Here is a 20,938-nt window from a genome sequence, read left to right as displayed (position 1 = left end):
CAAACAGAGAGAGAGCGAAAGGAGGAGGGTGGGAGGCAGGGAGTTAGGGCTGCACTATCAATTGAAACAATATCCAAACGACAATATTGACCGCATCAATTTCCAGTAGAGAGGTTGCATTTTTTTCCTTGAGGGAAAAGTGTTTCAGAAAACCTCTTGAACAAGATGCCTGTCAGAGAAAATCATTTATTTTTTTCAGATCCAGCCAGTCCTAACCACTGATATCTCATCTCCCCCACCTTACTTTTTTATATTTTAGATAGAAATGGTGTAGAAAAGATTATATGGCCACATGTATCACAATCCCTTGCACAATATTGCAGTATGATTTTTATTAATATTGCGCGGGTCTGCAGAGAGTTTGGGGTTTTGAAATTGAGTTTGGTGGCTGGTGAGGTGGAAGCAAAGACTATAGATTAGAGACAACCTTATCAAAGAGATGTGATCAGAGAAAGAAACATATTGTCACTCATAGCTTTAAGATATTCTCTTCTGCAAACAGATGCTTTGTCTATGCTCTGCCTGCACAAACTGCTGTTACCTAAGTCTCAGTAATACAAGAAAACATCAACAGTGAAATTCAAAAGTGAGATTTTCCACAGCGCCAATAATCAGATTATCACTTTTATTATGCAAAATTAAACGCACTCACACATGCACATACTGTACATAGACACATGCGCATACACAAAATCATGCATACACACACATACGTACACGCCTGCGCACCCACATCCACCCCCACACAGAGAATCCAAGGGTTGGAGAATCCTCGTAGAGGTCGCTGGCAAACTTCAGCATTAAAGTAATTACTGAAATGAACGAATCAAGTCTATTGAGACTTTCACTTGCACACAGTACCGAAATGCCAGTGGAGCCTAACAAACAGCTCTCAAAGACATTCATTATGAGCCTGCAGACATGCAAATCAGGCTTTAGAGTGGAATGAAAGCAGAGTTTGAAAAAGCAAATTTGAAGAGATTAGCAGGTCCGATGCTATGAACAAACCAGAGGTTGATCACACAAAAACGATCTCAAATTAAGTTGCTGCTATAAAACCTACTTTCACCTCATTATGCAAGCAACACTCAAAGGCTGATTAGAAAATGCAGGACTTATTTCTCCTGATTCCATGATTCAGCCCATTTTACCCCCTTGAAGCCAAGAATCAGGCTTATGAAATGAAAACACTCTACATTGCTCTCAAGCGTTGTTCTCTACAATCCAGTTACTAACACCAAGTCCTCACAAATGCTTGCCTTTGCTTCATGGGGACGATCCCTCTATAATTACTCCCATTATGAGCTGCTGAGGCACTAAACCCTAAATTACACTGATTAGCTAAAAGCAGTTTTATCTCTCTTTGCAGTGTACTGCACTGTGCACCTACATGTATATTTTAGTAACAGTAACGTGCCTCTCACAGATAGCCAGTAACCTTGGAGCTACACTCTCAAACAAGACACCCTGATTTTTCTGCAGCTTGGAACCGTCTCTCTCACGGCTTAGCGCCCAAAATAAAACTCCATCACTCGCGAAAATCACCTCCAAAGACGGCATCACCGGGCCTAGAGACAAGATTACCTTTTTGGAAACATCGCCTCAACCCAGCTTTCAACTAAAACCTATTTCCTCTTATCTCCTGTTACACCATTAAACCAAAACATCGCACAAGACCTTTAGATCTGCAGCTATGAGAGCTATTCCCCCCAAATGATAATACAGCAGCATTCACCTGGGATCATCTGCCTTTGAATTATTAACTCTGCTGGGTGTCAAGCTACTGCTCCCTGCCTGACACCCACAAACCTGTAGCCCTTTATCTCCTGACAATAGCCGGGCCAAAAGGACCCCAGTAATTGCAAACCGACTTGTATGAGGGAGAACCCAGGTCACACACACAGCTTCTTCTTCTCTCTCCATTCGCTCATTCTCTCCTGCTCTCTTTCCTTTCTCTGTCTCCTCACGTATTGTGGCACAGCCTGGCTCCCCCTCATTAGACCGGGCCATGGCACCGCAGCTCTCTTTTCTTCTTTGGCTCTGATCCAAACCACAACATTAAGGAGCTTTATTTACATTCAGGAGCACCTTATGAATAAACATAGCCGCTGAGTAAAATTGATAGGGTGGTTTTCTTAGCTTGTATTCCTCATCTTGACTCCACAAGGCCATTTCGGCCAGCCTGGCACAAAGGATCCCAGGAGCTCTGCTCTAATGTGGTGTAGAGAGAAATGACTGAGAAAGTAAAAAGCAAAGAGCCGTGGAAACCCAGGGGAGTCGTTACTTACACAGGCTTACATGGGTCTTGCGTTCAGGCTAAAGACAGGAAAGGGGGAAGCGAGTGTCTCCTATTTATAGGTGTTAGTCAGAGCATTGGGATTCTATAACAGTGACTAACCGGTGATGCTCTTTCTTAGTAATAAAATATTAATGTCAAGTGTACAAACAGGGGAGACATGCAGAGATTGCAGAATGAGATGCTGCCTTTGCACCTCAGAGAGATGAGGGAGTGATGGGGTGAGATAGGGATGAATGATAGAGAGGGCATCTGGGGATAGAGAGAGAGATGGAGAGAGAGAGAGTGAGAGAGAGAGAGAGAGAGAGAGAGAGACTCACCTGGAGGAAGATACTCGGCGTAGCCACTGGAATTGACCAGAATATTGGTCTTAAAGGTGGAGTCAAAGTCATCATCTGCACTAAGGAAGGACAGAGGAGGAAGGTGGAACTTAGGACACTGCTCGGTGAAGTGTGTGTGTGTCTGTGTATGTGTATGTGTGTGTAGCGGGTGTGTGTGAGTGTGTGTGTGTTACCTGTTGTAGAGCAGGATGTCTGGTGTCCATATCTGGTCTGTGGTGAAGCGGAGATTTTTCACTCCGGGATGTTCAGTCTGGTTCCACTGGAGATAGTGGTCAAACCAACTCTGAAACACACAGACGCAGATACAGTCTATCCACTTTACTGCAGACAAGGTGTCTCCATCATAACACTTGGTTGTTCAGTATGAATATTATTTGAGTTCAAACAGAATATCATTGCTATCTCTGTCTGAGAACCTTTTAGCTTCAAATAGGTCAGCTTTCAGAAAAACACTCCTAATTTCACAGTGACGACCATGCATTTTTTAAGATTTTGTAATGGATTTTGTATGAGATTTGCAGAGAGTAGGTCATGAAACTTACTTTACACATTAAAGGCCATGCAAACCAGTTTATGTAAAAACTTGAAAATGACCTAAACCCACAATAGCAGCGATATTCATTATCACTCTCTCAGGTCCTTACCATCCGCAGCCAGATGTTTGTGGTTAGCACCTGGTTCTTTTCGTCCTACAAAACATTTAAAACATTTCTTAGAAATCATTTGCACCATAAATCTCTACTAACAGACTAGAATATTAGTTTCCATCCACATAAAAGATTCAGAGTTGCAGAAAAGACAGTCCTCCGTGACTTCACGCAGTCCAGACTGAAGGACCGACCAAAGCACCAGCCAGCTGCTGTCTCTAGACCCCTGGTTCTCAACCTTTTCACCTCCCAACCCACGAAAATGAAACCTGCTATTATCTCCAGGTGTCAGGCATTAACGCACAGAACGCTGAACTTTGACACCAAATGATAATTCTAATTTTCCCTTTTCAGGCCATTTTACTGCTTAATTATCAGAAGCAGACTAGAAGCTGTAAATGTCAATTATTCACCAAGAGAAACACTTTATCACACAGATTAAAAACATGATCATGAATTTGTATGATAGAAATATATTTTGTCACATTCAACAAGTCATCCCTGTGGGGGTTGAGAAGCACTTAAACAGGAATCCAGCGTGACACCTACCACGTCCATGATCTGTATTAAGCTAAGGGAGAAGACGACGGTGAGCGGGTGCGAGTCGTTCCCCACCGGCCGCTCCATGTGGTTGTAGTCCTTCAGCAGTTTCTTCAGCAGGTTCCTCTGGTGGGGGCCCTGCTGCGACACTGGAGATGCAGAACAGGAAGGCAATTCAAATTCTAACACACCTTCACTGTTAAAAAAAACTCCCTATATTAAGACCATGAAACATAAAGAGTCTATTTGTGTAGACCTTAATCACAGATGCAGTCCCAAAAGATTTCATAATGCCCACGTTTTGAAAGAGTGAGTGAAAACGACCCCAACTCCCCCTCCCAACCTTAAACCCTCAATGAGAACAAGGAAAAATGCCCTGAAAATCTCATTAGGAAAAAAAAATGGAAGAAACCTTTGGAAGGGCCTCGCAGAGAGGGATCCCCCAGGTGTACAATGGGTGCCAAGAGAGAAAAAAATATATATATATTGCAGATAAAATCAGAAATTAAGCCTTCAGGAATTCAATTTCCTCATCCATAAATCCATCCAAAAGAAGAAGAAGAAACGAGTGAGGGAGGGAGAGAGGGAAACAGGAGATATGAAGGTTAAGAGTGAGAGATGCAATTAGGAGAGGAGAGATAAAAAAAAACTGATCTCTTATCGTCATTAGTCACTCTTATCTCCGTTTGCAGTGACATTCATGGTTTAAATGAAAAAAAAAACACGAGGGAAAGGTCCAGCTCCTCAGTCAGAATGGAACATTTAACACTAATATACAAAATAATGAGGAAGGAAATAATGAGGAAGGAAAGCAGCAAACGAGCATGCAGAAAATAAGAAGGATCTGATAGTGGGAAAGCCTCATCAATGCCTAATTGGCACTAATGAATGTATATTTTGGTTGGTGTGAAATGCCCCCAGGCGCCACACATATTAGAATTTGCGCAAAACGTTAAATATAGATGTTCTTGGAGTTGGAAAAACAAATTAAAGGAACCTGGAGGTGTGAATGTGCTTTATTAATGATTATTCTTAACATGCTGTATCCCTATTGAGAATATCTCTTTTCCATAAGTGTGTTAGTTCAGTTTACAAGGATAGGATGTAACTGATAGTGCCTACAGCATGGCACTAACACTGCCAAGGTTATTTGATTCCCATTTGCACTCATTGTATTGTAAGATGCTTTCAAATGGCATGCGTCATGTAAAAGTGAACTTTGCTGCATGTCAAATCATTCTGTAAGCTGTATTTATAATTCATTCTGCAGCAATTCAGTGTGAAATTGTTGTCCCTTGTCTTTTAATTGCTGTTGTTCCTACAGAGATGTGTGCTGTTGGCTTGAAGAAAAATTTCTGGAATCAACTGGTCTGGAACCGTTGTTTGAGAAAAAGCATTTCAGTCACAGTTGTGCCTGTAGGGAAAGTTCAGCAGCTCCACTCTCTATCATCTACTGTCAGCCTTTGCCTTCTAGTGTGACTTCTGCTGCCTGGAGCCCTTCAGCTCGGCTGCAGCAACACGTCCACAACACCATAACAAGCAGGCAAAGATGGAAGAGCGGCTCTATGAACGCTATCCAGCTGATGTGATCTGTTTTTCCCGACACATGCAGACACATCTGGGGAGACAGAGGCTTGCAGAACGAGGGAAGGAGAGCGGTGAAACTGTGATGATTGCGGCTTCAGATTCTTTTAATTAAACACTGTCATCTGCCTCGCTTCACAGCCAGGATGTCAATCTGCCTGCTGTCTGTCTCTGAGGAAAACACACCTCATGCAGAGGGATCAAACCCAGCATGTGTATCCAGCAAATATTCATCAGCCGCGCAGTTCAGGAGAAAAATCCCACTGACATAAAGAGGCAAGCAAACAGGTGAGCCGGATTCTCTCGTACACGCACTTCACTTCACCTTTTCCTCCCTTTTTCTACTTCATATTCTTATTCCACTACATACTTTACACACTGGGCATCGATGCCACCAACACAAATTCCTGCACATATTTATTTACCGTACTCAGTGAACAAAGTGATTCTGATTCTGCCGCATCCTGATTCATGGTTCCAACCCAGATAAAGTGAAAAAGAAAAGAAGACAGAGACAAACAGGCGGGCAGGCTCACCGTGGATCAAAGCGGAGAATCCAGAGAGAAGCAGAGCTGCCGAGGACCACATCCTGGTGGTTAGGAGCAGGAGGAGAGGAGAGCGGAGAGACGCAGAAGCAGGTCTGGACCAGCCTGGGTCTGGGGGGGGAGACGCCGAGGAGGAGAGGCGAGGAGAGGGAGGTTCGATTCAGGAGCCTGGAAATCCCCCGGTCTGCATCCACACAGCATCAGAGGGAGCGAGTGAGTGTGTTGGAAGAGGAGGAAAGAGGAAAGGGAGCTGAGAGACGAGGGAGGAGGAGGAGGAGGAGGAGGAGGAGGAGATGGTGGCTGTGAGGTACAGAGACTGAGCTCTCTCTCTCTCTCGCTCTCTCTCTACAGATATATATATATATATATGTATATCTGTCTTTCTCCCGCACGCACACCGCCGGCAGATTGCAGTGAGTGAGTGAAGGGAGAGGGGGGAGCTGATTGATTCTAGACACAAGTCAGCTCATGTGCGCTCTCTATCCCCCCCCCCCCCTCTCTCTCTCTCTCTTTCTCTCTCTCTCTCTCTCTCTTTCTCTCTCTCTCTCTCTCTCTCTCTCTCTCCCTGCCTCCCTATCTCTCTGGGAGGTGGGACTAAAAAGGAGAGCGGGAGAGAGAGAGAGAGAGAGAGAGAAAGAGAAAGAGAGACAGAGAGAGATGGAGGGAAGAAAGGAGTTAATTACTATATGAGGAGTTTCGTTCCAAAACGAGATTTAATAAAATGACACCCAATCTCCCATATTGACTGCTGGCATGAAAGTTAAGCACATTATGGGTCAGTGCTGAAGTTAGGAGTCAAATGAAGACATTTGCTTATAAAATATTTCACTTTTTGAGGACAGAATCATTTATATTTTTTCAAATATTGTATGATCAAATGTGTGTCTGATGTATAATTTCAGATAGCATTTTTTTTTTCCAAAAAGGCTATACAGCATTTTGAAATGAAACCCTTATCTCCCTTAGTTGACCTTATTACTGTAAACAAAATATATGCACATGATCTAGAAGCATCTTAACTGACTCCATTGGAGAATTTGATTAAACAAAGATAAGGGGGAAAAACCTCTTAAGAGATCACTTTGTATTTCTGTATTTATTTCAAACTAATCGCATGTCTTTCACACCTCTTGCACACTGAACACTGTGCATGTTATGCCTATGTGTTCTGTCGATATGGGTCAAAACATATGACAGCTGTTTTCAGATGTGATGTCATGGTCACGCACTGCTGGGGTGGAAAACTGAAACAGAGACAGGTGTGTGTGGTAACTGAGCGAGAATTTGTGTGTGGTAAAAGGTCTGTGAGGGATTGTGCGTGTGTGTGTGTGTGTGTGTGTGTGTGTGCTGCCTCCCCACTCAGCGGGGGGTGAGCTTTGAATCAGCAGGGCAGATGGACTCCAGTCTAATTGAGAAAGTGCTGGGCTCTGCAGGAGGGCTCAGGAATGTGCATAGTTAAACTCTACTTCTCATTTGTCCTCACGAAATGCTGATGCAAGGACAGAGCGGTGAGAAACCCAACGAGAGAGGGAGAAAGCAAAGGAGCGAGATGAGGAAGAAAAGAGTCGGACTGTATAATAGATTACCCTATTACTTCTACTGCCCTTCGGAATTACCCCGCTCCAAGGCGGCCTGTCAGACATCCTGAGTGCTCCGGAGGCACAGATTCATGCTCGGCTGCACACAGAGGATGGAGGATGGCCCTCAGAGGCTAAAAGAAGAATGGCTGAATCCCCGGTTAAAACAGAGAAAACCACACCAAGCGTGCAACAAGGACAAACAACGTGCCCCTGTAATGTATCATAACAGAAGCATCCTGTTGCTCCTGCAGCGCGGCACAGTTGCCGTTTGACTGTGTGCTAAATTGACTTTGAGTTCATCTCTGAGCGTACGGCAGTGAGAAATAAAAGGGTTCCTCGTGCTGTTATGCAGCAAGCGCCAGTCTGATACTGTGCCAAAATCAAAATTCATTATGCCTCATAAAAACACAGATTGGAGGCACTGAGGCGTGGGTGACATCTGGTGGTTTGTATTCCAACTGCAGGCTGGCAGTTAAACAACTGGAGCTAAGTACCAGCAGCAGGGCTTTGAGGGTGAGGTGCTGGAGTTAATTACCAAGGAGGGAGCTGGGCTAAATGAATTGAGGAGATGATGAGAGCGGAAGCCATAAAGAGAAGGTTAAATATGAAACAAAGAGGGCAGAAGAGTGAAAACACTGGAAAGGAAAAGGATTTGGATTAAACTGGCATCAATGATAATGATGGTGATGATGGTGATGATGATGATGATGGTGATGGTGATGATGATAGAGAGGAAGAGAATGAGGAAGTGAATGAGGATTATGAGCATTATATAGACAATAAAATGACACAAATGACGAGGAAGAGGAGAAGGATGCGGATCAATTCCTGCACGTCTTGCTGTATTCCTGTTGATTAAAGTGACTCTGATGCTGCTTCTCATTCCAGCGCCGTAGCAGCAGTGATGGTCCTTGGTCTGACCTGGCATGAAAAGCTCATCCCTCTCAATGCTAAATGCTGAACGCTGCCCCTGACAATGCAGCCATCAGCCAGTGCGCTGCTGCTGTGCTGTGTGTTTTTAATTACTCTGCTGATTGGATTAGGCGCTCCTCTACGCTGACACGTCCCGTCTTAATAAGGTGTTATCGACAGCCGAGCTCATACATCCGCCCGCCTGTGATGTCTGATTTGTCAGAGTGGCCTTTTTGTTTTGTATGGAGTTTGGTAGATGAGTTTCTTATGCTAATACGCTATTGTAGTGTATCCTGACTCACAAAGCACAGGAGCAGCTTGAGTAGTGAGAGTGATAGAAGTCCTGCGCTGACAGAAGTATTGTTGGGACAAAAGTGGAGTAATTTAATAGCATTTATGGGTAAACATTTTATTGATATGACAATTAAACTCTAGTTGTGATATTTGACCTTTAAAACACACAAAATGAGTCACTGCTGTTTGCCTTTTTAGAGGAGTATTTATCTTTTGACCAATGCAGCCCAATAGATCAGACTGAAGCGGTTAATATTGTCACAAGATGAACTGCCACTAACTAACATCAAGGGCATGAGACTAATTTTTCATTTACCCGCCACAACAATTAGTGGATTCAGACTATCCCAATTTAATTTAATTTCACAGTAGCCAAAGCAGAATTTGGAACAAAGAAGACTAATTGAGGACGAGCTGGCTTCCCTCCAAGGAAGCTAGAAGAAATGACACACTTATTCAGCTCCAGCCAAAATTTACAAGCACTTGGCTGGAGGCTTGCATTAATCTGAAGCCCTGCAGATGTGTATATATCCTTTCACCAGCCTGTTATTAAAAGGACAACACAATTTAAGAGCGTTCATGCTTTCTATCACCGCAGTGAAATCAGCCTTGCACTAGAATTGCACTCTGTTGACTAAACTGAAGGATGTCGTTTTAGATTCAGGTCCTCTGCTAGGATGTGAGCGGGGGGTTCAGATGCTGTCTCCAGATACAGCCGCTGTCCCCGAGGTTTAGTGCTGACAGACATGCAGCGAGGCATATAGAGTAGGAGGCTCCCCGCACGTTGACTTGTGCGGTTTTAGTTTCAACACAACAAACCAGACGGCATCTGGCTAAGTCTCCTGGAGCGGAGTACTTTTAGCATAATTAATCTAGTTTACATCTGGAAGGGCTGAGGAAGTAGAAATCAGACTGGCTGATCAGACTACCATCTCCCACCTGCGTACCACCCCCCAACCCCCCTTTAAGTACATGTTGTCTTCAGATTATATAACGCCTTTCTTTATCCCTCCACCATCCTGCTGTGCTCTGTCCACCCTTTCCTCCTTGGGTCCCTCCATTTGGATGGTGATCTATTATCTGTAGACCCATCTGTCACATGGATTTAGATAAATGATGCTGAATGTCATTGTTATGACTTTAATGCTTAATACTCCCCCCCCCCCCCCCCGTGTGCATATTGTTGGGTTAAAGGGGTGACATATTTGATATTTCATAAGCGCATAAGTATCAGATCTCTAACTCCCAGACTTGATTAATCTCGGATACTAATCTGCTGAATTGATATTGAGGACCATCGTTCACTCTTGAAGATTAAAAAAGAACAGATCTGAATAGCACACTTGGGATGCTCCCATGTCAAAAATTACACTACAATTACACAACTGATGAATACAATTATATATATATAAAAAAAAGTAGAATAATAGTAATATTCATTGCTCAATGAGAATGACGCTGAGCTGATTTTTGACATAATGAACGTGAGCCCACACACACACACACACACGCATCCACACACGTGCATACACACACACACACACACACATCCACAGGGAGGAGGAAATCTGTCAATCCCTGCTGAAAAAACTCTGACAGATGACACATACTTTGCGTTGCTGGCCAGCAACATCTGCAACTTAGAGTCTCTGCAGTCATTAAGCCCCCAGCTTTAAGGAAGATGTCATGACCATGGACAATGGTAATGCAGGAAATAGATAAATAGAATAAATGCCTGAAAATGCAATGGATATCCGTGGGTATTTGCCTCCTATGCCATCATATGTAGGGAAGTTCATAACCTCTGCTTGAATCTATGGGAGGGGCTCGATGAATCTGCTAATGGATTGCTTGGAAGTTCATACGGACAGACCTGCGAGATTTGGAGTATTTTGATCTGGACACACTGGAGCGTAGTGTTGTGGCTCGATTAATTTTCACTGTTTAACCTTTATTTCCGTGCGGGAGCTGTTGAAAGCGGTGTGTTTGTGTCTGTAGAGGATGCAACAGGATTTTGTTTGAAGGATCCTCTTGTGGTTCAGACAGATGTGACCTTCAGGACATTAAGAAGATTTAATACTGGGATATTTGGGGAAATTTAGTTGTTTGTTCTTCCTCATAGCGGACTGACTGGAGAGTGGAAAACTTGATTGAGGAGGTCCACTTCAGGTAAGACTAAAAACAAAGATAAACTATTTGTCAAGAGGAACTCGGCGGAACACGTGAAATAGGCCCACACAGAAAAGAAAATAGCTTTTGGAGCAGTGAGGGTGGTGAATGAATCTTCATTACTATGTATTGAGACAAGCAATTTGATTGTAACAGAACCAATTCTTGAAAATGAGTTTACTTTTATTTTTGTTGCATTTCAGACAAGATCTTCATATAATCTGTCTCTGCAAATCTAAAACCATTTTTAATAATAATTTAATAATATAATGACTGGCACAGTGGACAGAGACAAATACAAAAGCGGTATTCAAAAGTAAGAACATGGTATGAGAGAACCTGTCCTTGTGACTGTCATCAAAAGCTTAGTAGCTTAGTAGCTGCAGTTGAAGTTTCTCTTGCTGCCACAAAGCATTTCTCATCTGTTCGCTGCCTCACTGGCCTCGCCTCATTCTGACCATCTGTTCTTGTCCTCTCTCTCTCTTTCCATCTCTACTCAAACCTCTTAAAAAGATTCGGTGACTCATCACCTATAAAGCCTCTCACCATGGAGCCCTCCCCCTCTATGAACTTGTCAATGGTGGATGGAGACGAGGTGGAGGACCAGCGCCCCCTCCTCCCGCCCAGAATGGCACCTCCTCAAGCCTGCCCTGCCCAGTGTGGGATACACCATACGGTCCAAACGGGGATAGATCACGCGGCCTGGCTGGACAGAACCCAGGCCATGACCACGACACCTTTATACAACGGCCACCTTTATGTCACACCTTCCCCCCACCAACACAGGAGGGGGGACAAAGCAAAGGGCAACCGCAAGGACAAGAAAGGCGAGAAAAGGTTTGGGGGCAGTAGGCAAAATCAGCAGTGCCATCCCAGAAAGGCAGGACCTCACAGACTCCAGGAGAACGTCACCTCTTTCACTGACATCCCCATGTCGCCCTGCGGGTCGCCCTTTAAGTCGCCCCGCAGGTGCCACATCGACCCCAGGGACACGGAGCGCAGAGGGGCCTTCAGAGACAGAGGGGGTCGGAGGTCAGGTGACGTTTCCCTGGAGATGCGCGACCGTCTCCCAGAGATCATCATCACCACCAAAGACGATGACCTGCCTCCGCAGGTCTACAGCGAGACGCCCCCGTTTCCCCGGGACCCCGGCCCCTCCGAGGGCGAGGGCCTGCTGCCCGGGGCCGAGCGCGCCGGTCCGATCCCCGGGCTCAGTCCCACCCCCGGCCCGGAACCCAAAGACGACAACAAGGACGACCAGTACTGGAAGACCCATAACATTGGCTGGCGGCTGGTCCGCAGGAGGGCGCTGTTCGAGAGGAGGCAGCGGCTGAACGACTTCGCACTGGGGGTGGGGATATTTGGCGTGGTAGTGATGGTGATGGAGACAGAGCTGAGCTGGAGCGTCTACAGCAAGGTCAGCGCCAAAGGTCAACCACGTTTTCACACAGAGAGACAGAAAAATCTGAGGGGCCCTGAAGTATCTCACTGAGCAATGCTTCAAGAAACATGAATGTAGTCTGAGCTGTACAGCTGCAGTTATTGTTATCTTGTCCTGCAAGGGCCAATCACTGTTTTTGTTCAAGTCTGGGCTTAATTCATGTCTGAGAAATCAGTGCCAAGTCTCTAACATGGTGAAAGAAAATATCAGACCCCTCTTTGTCATTTTCTTTCATTGTTTTCAGTGAAATGTAGAGAAAATAGAAGACTTCCCAACTGTCCTCAAAAGATTGTTTTAGTTTTACTATTTTAAAAGAAGCTTGAACACGCTCCCACAACATGCTGGTGGGCTTTGTAAGTGAGCCATATTGGGAAATGATCAAATTTCAGTGGGGTCACTATGGTAAATTGATCCAGCAAATATTGCATGAGAATAATGCCTATAAGATCATGTTCACTAAATCAAGCAAGTGGATTATCTAAATGGAATGTATGTGATAGAAGATTAGAAGATTATGAGGGATCACCAATGCCATTTCATAGATTCAGCTTTGTAATGGTAAACAGCCATCAGTTAAAAATGACGTAATGTGTGTGTGTGTGCGTGTGTGTGTGTGTGTGTGTGTGTGTGACCCACAGAGCTCCATCTACTCCCTAGCCCTGAAGTCTGTCATCAGTTTGTCTACGATCATCCTGCTTGGCCTCATCATTGCCTACCACTGTTGCGAGGTGCAGGTAACTGGCCTCCTCACACAACTACATCATCAGGGGGTTTTTTTTCCAGTGACCTCGTTACTCCATTCAAATGTCAAAGCATCTCTGAAATCAATCTGCTGCAAAAAAAGGGATGTATATTATCTCCAGCAGTCACAGCTCCATTCAAAATGAAGTTCTGGTGTGCAGAGGAGTAAGGACTCGATTTTCAGTCTTTTTCTATTATTCTGCACACTGTCTTTTTGCAGTGTGCAGAATTATTTTCCCATTTTTCTAGTTTACAATATTTTGATTCTTGCAGTTGACCTTCATCTGAGCACAACCAGCATCTTTACTTTTTTCTTTGTTTTAAAAAATTCAAATTGTTTGTGAGGTCCCTCCATGGGGAATTTAAACTGTCTCTCCTTTTCATTAATACACCAAACCCCTATTGAATTGATGCATCTTTTTCTATACAGGCCTATTGCACATGCACAATACCAACTCTTTATAACACTTTGACTCATTTTCACTATAGGTGTAACTAACACGAATACTCATCTTAAATGCATGCTCCTCATCCTCATCGGTAGCTCTACGTTCACGACAGCGGTGCAGAGGATTGGCGGATTGCCATGACAACAGAGCGTGTGACGCTGATAGCGCTGGAGCTGGCGGCGGTGGCGGTGCACCCCTACCCGGTGGGTCTCTTCTCCTACTTCCAGCGGATCAGGGCGGCCCGCGGGCCGCTCTCGGAGACGGAGCTGGAGATCGTCCTGGCTCTGCCCATGTTCCTGAGGCTCTACCTACTGGGCCGGGCCATGATGCTGCACAGCCGCCTCTTCACTGACACCGCGTCCCGCAGCATTGGAGCGCTCAACAAGGTTGGAGGTCGCCCAGGGGCTCAGCTCAGAGTCTGGCTGCTCTGGCCTCGGCTCTGGTTTTGGCTTTGGATAGTACTGTGGTGTGTTCCTGAAACTTGTAAGATTAAAGAAAAGAGTTCTTGTGACATTTGAGGAGAACTTTTGCACAGCAGCAAACTAAAAGTCAGTTGTGTTAGAATTAAAAAGTGTGTCTGTGGGCAGTACTGTGTGATGTGATCCATGGGATAGTTGACTCTATATCTGGGAATAGTACAATTTGGGCCGGGCTTCAATTCTTGGAGCTAGCAATTTCCTTTACTATGATCCTTTCATGCACATCTTTTTATGTCTTATGTCTAGGTGGGCCGAGAGGTCAATAGAGGTGTGAATATCGAGGTGTGACCATCACACTTTTGCTCCCATGAATTCCAGTGATTTGACGTTCTGATTATGTCCCTTTCTAGCTCTCCTTTGCTTCTCTACTTTCTTATCCGTAGTTTCTAATATCCGCCCCTACTAATCCCTTCCCTTATTAATGCTATTTAAGAGTGACGAAATGACCTTTTGTCTCCCCTCTGCAATACCAAACCCACCATCCATGTATCAAGCCAGATTGAGAACAAGCTTTCTTATCCCTCATATCCTCTGCATTATATAAACATAATCCGACAGGTACTATCCTAAATACTGTCTTGCTAAGTAGGCCCTACTGTAAAAATGATGACATAATGGATCCTGTTTGTGATCTGCAGATACACTTCAACACCCGTTTTGTGGGGAAAACGCTGATGACCACCTACCCCGGGACTGTGCTGATGATTTTCAGCGTTTCTCTGTGGATAGTGGCAGCTTGGGGCTTACATGTCTGTGAGAGGTATGTGATGACAGCTTAGCTCCTACACATTTGATATTGATCCAAATATTGGCTATACAGTTCTTTAATGTTTTTAATCCCTACAACAAAATCCTGTTAGGTTCAAAATGTCATTTTAGTACTGCTGAACTATCTGTACTATTGGCTCCTTTTATTGCTACATAAATGACAGCATTTTAAGTCACTGATTCTTACTCTTGCTAGTTTTAGTTGTCATTGCTTTGCTTGATGTCCTTTTTAGTTTTTGTTTCTGTTTTCTATAGAAAGGATAATCCACTTTTAAATGGCATCTGGATCACTTTAGCCCTTGATTTGAACTATAATTGGATTCCTTTTCATTCCTTATTAATTTACTTCTCTGCTTTCCTTCTTCCTTGTGATTTGTAATCTTGGCATCATTGAAAAAAATGGCTCTAACCCTCAGTGTGTTTTCCGAGAACTAAATAAATGTTGAATGAATGAATGTCAGAGAGAGAGTAGGAGGATAGTGATGTTTAATTTCAATACATCTTTATCTTACAGACACCACAACTACAAGGACCTGAGTAGCAACTACATGGAGGCCTTGTGGATGGTCTCTGTCACCTTCTTGTCCATTGGTTATGGAGATGTGGTGCCTCATACCTACTGCGGTCGCAGCATCTGTCTCCTCACTGGGATAATGGTAAGGACATACTGTGTAACTCATAAACAGCAAAGGCCGGTTTCCTCTGGAACGACTGGGAAAAATCTCAAGTAAAACCTCAGAATATTTCCAATTCCAAAAGTAAAGTCACACTTTAAAAGCAAGTATTTATTTAAATTCAGAACTGTCTTTGTCTTTAACTTTTGTCTCCCGCTGTCCTGCTCACAGGGAGCCGGCTGCACAGTCTTGGTTGTAGCGGTGGTTGCCAGGAAACTGGAGCTAACCAGAGCAGAGAAACATGTCCACAACTTTATGATGGACTCCCACATCACCAAGAGGGTAATTACCCACGCCCAACCGCTGAGTGGAAGCACGTTACAGGTTTATGTAAAATAAATTTAGGCCCAAAATTTGCTTCTCCAAAATATCAAGAAAGGAGTGTCCCCAAGAGAGCTTCTGCGAAAACTATTCTGCTGCTTGTTGTCCCGCAGTCTTCAAAATGTGGGTGGTGCACCATAATTGGGGTTATATCTGAGCAAATGTTTGTAGTATGCATTCACCCTTAACCTGACACTCATCAACTATGGCTATTTTACTCACTGATATACAGATCTTGGTATTGCTGTAGTGCTGCATGCTCCATTTTATGGTATTCAGTGTAAATAACAGCCTGTCCAAGCTACAGGCCTGAACATAACTCTCCTGAATGATTTTCTACGTTCTTTCACTAGATAAAAATTGCAGCAGCAAATGTGCTGAGAGAGACTTGGCTTATCTACAAACACACTAGGCTGTCAAGAGAAAAAGACCACACCAGAGTCCGCATGCACCAGCGGAAGCTGCTGCTGGCAATCCACCAGTAAGACACTTGTTCTCCTAAAGCCATTCATGCAGTTTTCACTTAGTGACATTAAATGTACATATTGCAAAATCATGTTTTTTTTTCTACCTGGGCAGTAATCTGAAACAAAATGACCAAGGAGGGAGTATAAATTCATAGGAAACATATGTAATGGTGAGATAATGTAGGCCTAACTGAAATTAAATGTCCGGCCCTTTTAAATATCTTATGAGCCCCTTCTAAGATATTTAAAAAGTACAAAGTGTAAGTGATACTGAACTACTGCAGTACCAAAGTCTTCTCTAAACTTCCCGTGTCGGCCCTAGGCTGCGGCGAGTGAAGATGGAGAGGAGAAAGCTGGCGGACCAGGCCAACACTCTTGTGGATCTCTGCAAGGTGAGCCAGGCGAGTGAACATTTTTACAGTATACCGTCCCTTCAAAACCTCTATCAGGTAGCATCTAATATTCCGCCATGCCCTCTCTTGTCTCTCCTACATGAAACTACATGGACCCCACCACCACCGCCACAATGGACGCCAAACCCCACGCAGATGCAGAACCTGATGTATGACGTGCTGTCGGAGGTGCAGGGCTGCAGGGGAGACCTGGACACGCACATCTACAGCCTGGAGAAGCATGTGGAGGAGCTGAGGGAGGGCTTCAGGAGCCTGATGCCGCTCCTGTCCAACACTCTGTCCACACAGAACTCCTCCATCCGCCACCTGCTCAGGGAGAGGGAGGTGAAGATGGAGACTGCCGGCATGAGTGAAAGTGATGGGTAGAGAGAGAGAGGGAGGGAGGGAGGGAGGGAGGGCAAGCCAGGTTTCTCAAGGCCCAAGGCATATTGTTTGATTGTAATGAGTTAGAGTTATCTTAGTGCTAAGATAGCGAAAACTGCCCTGGGAAAGATGGACAGATGGGTGATAAAGACGAGGTTAAAGCTGTACAGAAGTGTGTAAAATTGTATTCCAAAATGTAGCTTCATTTTCTGTAGCACAAACACCATAAAACCAGACTAAGATAGAAATGAAACAAAGGCAACATTGTGGCAGTAATAGGTGAACTGATGTGTGAAACAGCCATCCAAACTGGACCTTTAACAATACTTTGAAGACTGACTTTGAATCATGGCACTTTCCAGACAAGCTGTGAACTGGCTAAACTAAAAATGAACAGTTTCAGAGGACAGCTATGCCCCGCCCATCAGTGAATTGCTGAATTGTCATGGTCAACAATGCACTTTTTTCTGATCATGTAATAAAATATGCTGAAATTTTCAAATGTTCAGTCTGCTGTGGTAATGTAATACTGAGAACACTAAACATCCATAATGTAAACAGAATTATGAAGGCAACAGTAGTAATTTTTAATAAAAGCATTAAGACACTTGCCTTGTGTGAAATGTATCTCAGAAAAAAATACCAATTGCACCGATGTCTGATAGCTGTTCATGCAAAGCACAGAGGACATTTTCAAAACACACACACACAACACCATTTATTTAGCCAAAACAATATTTTATTAAGAGAGACCAGGGTTGGAGGGTGGAGTTACAGCAACAACTGATCTGTCAAGCTGAACACAGTGAATCCATCTGCTGTCCAGTCCGTCTTCAGGTCTCGTTCCAGATCAGACTGCTGGGTGTCGAGTGAGGCAGTGGCTGCCACGCTGGGGCAGAAGACGCTGATATCGACCGGTCCAACCCCTCCTCTCCCCTTCATCACTGGGGAGAACAGCTAGTGCTGCTTCCTCCTGAATGAGCACCCTGATAGGAGAGAGAGGACAATGACAGTCAGGCCGCTGCTGACGGAAAGGGCCTTACTGGACAGAGAAATACTGCAGGCGCTGCATTATGCCATTGTTCTAGATGATGTTAACAGTCGACACAAGCCAGTTTTCTATCATGTGACTGATTGTCTCCATGTTACCAGCTTACTACACATTTACTGTACACGGCAAGAGAGGCGATGCTGATGCAATACCATTTAATACCATGTACAGCTCAAACATGGAGTTATGCAGACGAAAGAAAGGAAAAAAAATAACCCCCAAAAAACAATGTGCAATGCTATTGCTAACTACGCTACCAGCTGCACCACAGCTCTATAGTACATGTCTGTTCTCAGCCTTCGAAAGGGGGGAGCCAGTGGTTTAGCCCAGCCCTTCTGCAAACTGAGGTCGATCTGGCACTGGAATGAGATTGGAAGACCATGATGGAGGCAGTCCAGTCACTTGGCAGTGCGGTCAACAGCCTTACCAAACAAATCACATGTGAATATGGTAATTCAGCAAAATAGTCCCATCACCCAGGGTCTGAAATTAACACCCACCATGTTCCAAATACTGGTAGAATTTGTCTTTGGTGGATGAATCAGTTACGGCTTCACCTGCTACACTGGGCAGTAACTTTTAGACAACATTTGAATGGCTGTTATCCAGTCTGCCTGTTTTCAAACTTTGTCCCTGCTGGCCACCGTACACTCCGACCATTAGCAAGTCAACACAAAACACTGGCTCTGTATCAGATTCCTGATTGGCTGCACGTTACGCTGCTTCACACAAAGCGGTAGTGTCTGAACTTTGTACAAAATTTCCCTCGTTTCTCTGCTGCCTGGATAGTTAATTTGACCGACATGAGTTGAAACTTAATGGTATTCTCATGTGGTGACACATGGCAGGTGTGAGGCCACCAACGAGAAAAAAATTAAGACAAAGGCAACAAAAGTAATTGTAGAGTGAGAGCAAGTTTTAAATCAAAAGTAAATCTGCTTGCCTCTTGGATGCTTTACATAGTAACTGATTCAATACATGAAATAGCACTTTGTCTAAAGGGATTAAATGCTTGGTCTGGTTCTGGCAGCCAATTTAAGGCATCAAAAGGTATTGCAGTGCTTTGAAATTTGGGATTCCTGATATGTAACCCATTTCTCAGCTACTGAAAATAATGAGCATGGTCCGACTTTCTTTAGAAAGGCCACTGGCGCGTACGATTACTCTATCGCAATGAGAGATGCGGTCATTCAAATCAGTAAGTTGGTAAAAAAAATGTAGCTGTAGAACCAGTACTGAAAGTGTAACGTCCCCCAGCGGGATGATACTGACCCTCTGTGAGACGGGCTTTGCCTCCGGTAGGCTGACACAGGACTGTGGAGCAGCCCACACACAGCACCACTGTCTGGGCGTGGCTGAACACCGTCGTAATCTTGTAGCATCCTGAAAGACAGACAAGACAAAATGAGTCAGAAGTCTGATCTGTCCTGATTAAAGTGGCTGCCGCTGGGTTGAAGTACATAAACACCAACTTTCTCAAATGTGGATGTTTGATGTGCTGTGTATGTGGAAATACCTGGACATTTCACATCCATAAAGTAAGAGTTGGGACTCTGAACGAGACGCTTCTTCTTGTGCCTCCTCTTCTCCTCCTCAGGGGATGGGTGCAACAAGTCTTTTGCGAGCTGCAAAACACAAAACATACAGGGCAATTAATTAACTGGGGCTCGCAACATTCCTTCTGAAAATGTTGCGAAATCTATCAGTGTGGACAAATTTAAAATACATGACTGTTATCTGGTGGTTCAATTAATTAAGATTACGTGAGAGACAACACAATGGCTTCTAAAGTAAGAGGATAAGAGGTTTGGCTCATGGCCATTTTAGTGCACTACCTTGGTAACAGCACCCAAACTCACTGTGAGTGTTTCTAAAAGCACTCCAATTTGTTGTAGGCGTTAGATTTATTTCGCTTTAATGAAGGCTAAATGCTGTAGCAACATGTTAACGGTGCTCGGCTGGCCTACATTTCTTGGATTAGGTAACTCTACGCACTTGGTTCGCTCGCTGGCGCACATTGAGAAAATATTTAGAGGGCAGTAATAAAACAACCCAATTATCAACCCGATAACATCAAATGAGTTGAAATGGTCAGTGTCGGCATCACCGCTTGTGAGTATTGGGGCACAGCAGCCCGTTTGCTCCTCTGTTCAACCGTCTCCATGTTTGCGCTGTGTACGCAGCCATCTTGTATCACAAGGCGCTCGCAATGCGCTCAGATGCGGAGATTATGAGAGTAAAACTGGGACAAAACCTAAACCGATCCGTCTAAAACTCACACCAGTCGAATCGCTAATTACTTATGTAAAGATTGAACCCGGCGGTGACTTTCAAACCCTCCGATATCTGTTAAAATATATTTTTACAGTAGCTCGTGTACTCACTGGCATGTTGGCGAGGAAATAGCCGCTGCCGAAAAGGAGGCATTACCGGAAGCGAGGGGTTCATATCGACGGCTCCTTTGAGCTCAGAGCGGAAGTGATGACTTTAAGAGAAGGTGGCGGACATGTTGGTGAGGTCAACACTGCTCCACACTCACCAAGCAAACACCCAGATATGTTCTGTTCCGCATTAACTTGGACTCATACAAGTTATTTAAACCTCATATTAATTAGCCTAACATCAAACTGATGCAAGATGTGTGACGACAGTGTCTTCTAAGGAAAAAAAGTATGACATAAGCCTAATGCAAAAAAAGAAAGAAAAAAGACATGGGCCTAATGCTTTCCTAAAATATTATGGATTTGTGTTTATATTAGTGGTAGTGGTTGTTTGTGTAAAATAGCTGGAGGTGATATAACCACCATTTTATTTACCACTACATCACTGTTTATATGTCACTTCATTTCTAAGACTTCTTTAC

The 20,938-nt window shown here is 44.1% G+C and overlaps 2 protein-coding genes and 1 non-coding gene across 3 annotated transcripts; 1 reads left to right on the top strand and 2 right to left on the bottom strand.

The window, feature by feature from the left end:
- Positions 1-11,425: 11,425 nt before the first annotated feature.
- Positions 11,426-17,027, top strand: LOC139643217 (small conductance calcium-activated potassium channel protein 1-like). The gene is made up of 9 exons (XM_071518408.1): positions 11,426-12,325; positions 12,988-13,083; positions 13,635-13,925; positions 14,657-14,778; positions 15,301-15,442; positions 15,632-15,742; positions 16,135-16,262; positions 16,571-16,640; positions 16,797-17,027. Exons 1-9 carry the CDS (start codon positions 11,456-11,458, stop codon positions 17,025-17,027), a joined length of 2,061 nt encoding a protein of 686 aa, XP_071374509.1. The 5' UTR covers positions 11,426-11,455.
- Positions 17,028-17,741: 714 nt separating this feature from the next.
- rps27.1 (ribosomal protein S27, isoform 1) lies at positions 17,742-20,494 on the bottom strand. The gene is made up of 4 exons (XM_071517598.1): positions 20,460-20,494; positions 19,592-19,700; positions 19,348-19,458; positions 17,742-18,010 (listed from the first exon to the last, which is right to left on the bottom strand). The coding sequence occupies exons 1-4, from the start codon at positions 20,463-20,465 to the stop codon at positions 17,982-17,984; spliced, it is 255 nt and encodes an 84-aa protein (XP_071373699.1). The 5' UTR covers positions 20,466-20,494; the 3' UTR covers positions 17,742-17,981.
- LOC139643316 (small nucleolar RNA SNORA35) lies at positions 18,360-18,489 on the bottom strand. The gene has a single exon (XR_011695074.1). It is a non-coding gene; the product is annotated as a small nucleolar RNA SNORA35 (small nucleolar RNA).
- Positions 20,495-20,938: the final 444 nt, after the last annotated feature.

The sequence above is a fragment of the Centroberyx affinis genome, unplaced genomic scaffold (genome assembly GCF_046629955.1).
Source record: "Centroberyx affinis isolate AG114_WGS23_722 - 3 ecotype Tasmania unplaced genomic scaffold, CSIRO-AGI_Caff_v1 ptg000046l_1, whole genome shotgun sequence".
NCBI lineage: Eukaryota > Metazoa > Chordata > Actinopteri > Beryciformes > Berycidae > Centroberyx > Centroberyx affinis.
The sequence above is the reverse complement of the archived record's forward strand: the minus strand, read 5'-3'. Positions and strand labels throughout refer to the sequence as shown.